Genomic DNA, 1,746 nt, shown 5'->3' with positions numbered 1-1,746 from the left:
TAGCACCACGCTCTCAACATAAGACTCAGGAGGCACACAAGGAACACACGTCATCATTCTGTGATAAGCATGTCAGTTAAACCCTGATGGGTGCTTATTCCTATTTGTCTTGAGAAGTAATTCTGTTTTTCAAAATACAGCTAAATTGCATCATGAAGCAGAATTGTAGAGTTAACTTTACATAGGCTATAATATACTTCGGCTGGCCTTCTAGGATCCCTAGCCAGGGCTCTGCATATCAGAATCACCAGGCTGAGGGACTGGAAACAGATTTGAGGCCATTGTGAGGTCTGATTCCAAAGCAAGGGCAGAGAATTCTCTATCTCACACTCTTGAGCTGGGGGGCCAGAAAATCCATAAGACAAAGTTAAAAACCATGATAGAAAGGTCAAGTTCATGCTTAGTATGTTTCATACCCAAAATTGGAATAATAGTGCTCAATAGTTCTTTCAAAGGATTGAAGATAAGAAAAACTAAATAAAAACTTTGTCAGAGGTGATCGATGGTGGCCACTGGGTAGACCAGACCTCACTCACTCCAATGCCTCGCTCCCCTCGCTTCCTCTGCAACCATGTCTGACAAACCGGGCATGTCTGAGATTAAGAAGTTCAATAAGTCAAAATTAAAGGAGACAGAAACACAAGAGAAAAATTCACTGCTTTCAAGAGAGACAACTGAACAGGAGAAGCAAGCAGGCAAATCATAATGCAGTGTGTGCTGCCAATGTGCACTGTCCATTCCACAAGCGTCGCCTTCTTATTTTACTTTGTTTAGCTGTTTAACTTTGGAAGAGGCAAAGAGGTTGGATCAAAGAATTGAGAACTACTGACAGGGACCACCACACCTGCCTCTCATGTCTGCCTGTCTCGGGAGCAGGGAAGGAAAAGAACTTGCATGTTGGTGAAGGAAGAAGCTGGGTGGGATGACCCTGAACTCCAGAGTTAAAACCAAGCTTGTCGCAGGTGTCCTGCAGGCTGTAAAATGCAGTGTAGTGAGAGTGCCATTTTTTTTGTTCAAATGATTTTAATTACTGGAAGGCTCAATTTTTTAAAATATGCAAATAAAAAGTTTTATTTTTATTTTTTTGGAGATTTCATTTATTTATTCATGAGAGACATAGAGATAGGCAGAGACATAGGCAGAAGGAGAAGCAGACTCCCTGCAGGGAGCCCAATGTGGGACTTGATCCCAGGACTCAGGATCATGACCTGAGCCAAAGGCAGATGTTCAACCACTGAGCTACCGAGGAACTTCCCCAGTTATGCTTTCAAATAGGTCCATCCCTCTCACACAAATACTGTTCGTGACAGGGTATAAAAGTTCAGCATCAGGCACAGCTCCCTGCCTGGGAGCCTTCCAGCCTTTTCCATCCTATTTTTTTTTTAAAGATTTTATTTACTTATGTGAGAGAGAGGGCGGGGGGGGGGGGGGGGGGGCGGGCAGAGATACAGGCAGAGAGAAGAGAAGCCAGTTCCTTGCAGGGAGCCTGCAGGACTCAATCCCAGGACTCCAGGAACACGCCCTAGGCCTAAGGCAGGTGCTCAAGCACTGAGCCACCCAGGTGTCCCTCCATCCTATTTTTCTACTATCATCAGACAATACCTACTTTAGACCTTCCTGGCTCTCCTATCTCTTAGCTTCCACTCCTGCTCCCAGCTGATGCTTCGTGTCCTCAGTTCTCTGTCCTGACAATCCAGTTAGACACCCTTCTCTGGCCTGAACCTCACTCAGCACTACCTTTCAGTC

At 45.1% G+C, this 1,746-nt stretch overlaps 1 protein-coding gene across 1 annotated transcript; it reads left to right on the top strand.

Moving 5' to 3' along the window:
• Positions 1-250: 250 nt before the first annotated feature.
• Positions 251-1,027, top strand: LOC111094520 (thymosin beta-4, Y-chromosomal-like). The gene has a single exon (XM_038530011.1). The coding sequence runs from the start codon at positions 572-574 to the stop codon at positions 704-706; it is 135 nt and encodes a 44-aa protein (XP_038385939.1). The 5' UTR covers positions 251-571; the 3' UTR covers positions 707-1,027.
• The last annotated feature ends 719 nt before the right edge of the window (positions 1,028-1,746 follow it).

The sequence above is a fragment of the Canis lupus genome, chromosome 2 (genome assembly GCF_011100685.1).
Source record: "Canis lupus familiaris isolate Mischka breed German Shepherd chromosome 2, alternate assembly UU_Cfam_GSD_1.0, whole genome shotgun sequence".
Classification (NCBI taxonomy): domain Eukaryota; kingdom Metazoa; phylum Chordata; class Mammalia; order Carnivora; family Canidae; genus Canis; species Canis lupus.
The sequence above is the reverse complement of the archived record's forward strand: the minus strand, read 5'-3'. Positions and strand labels throughout refer to the sequence as shown.

Excerpts from the sequence above, each read along its gene's own strand:
- LOC111094520 (XM_038530011.1), top strand. The coding sequence starts at position 572 with ATGTCTGACAAACCGGGCATGTCTGAGATTAAGAAGTTCAATAAGTCA.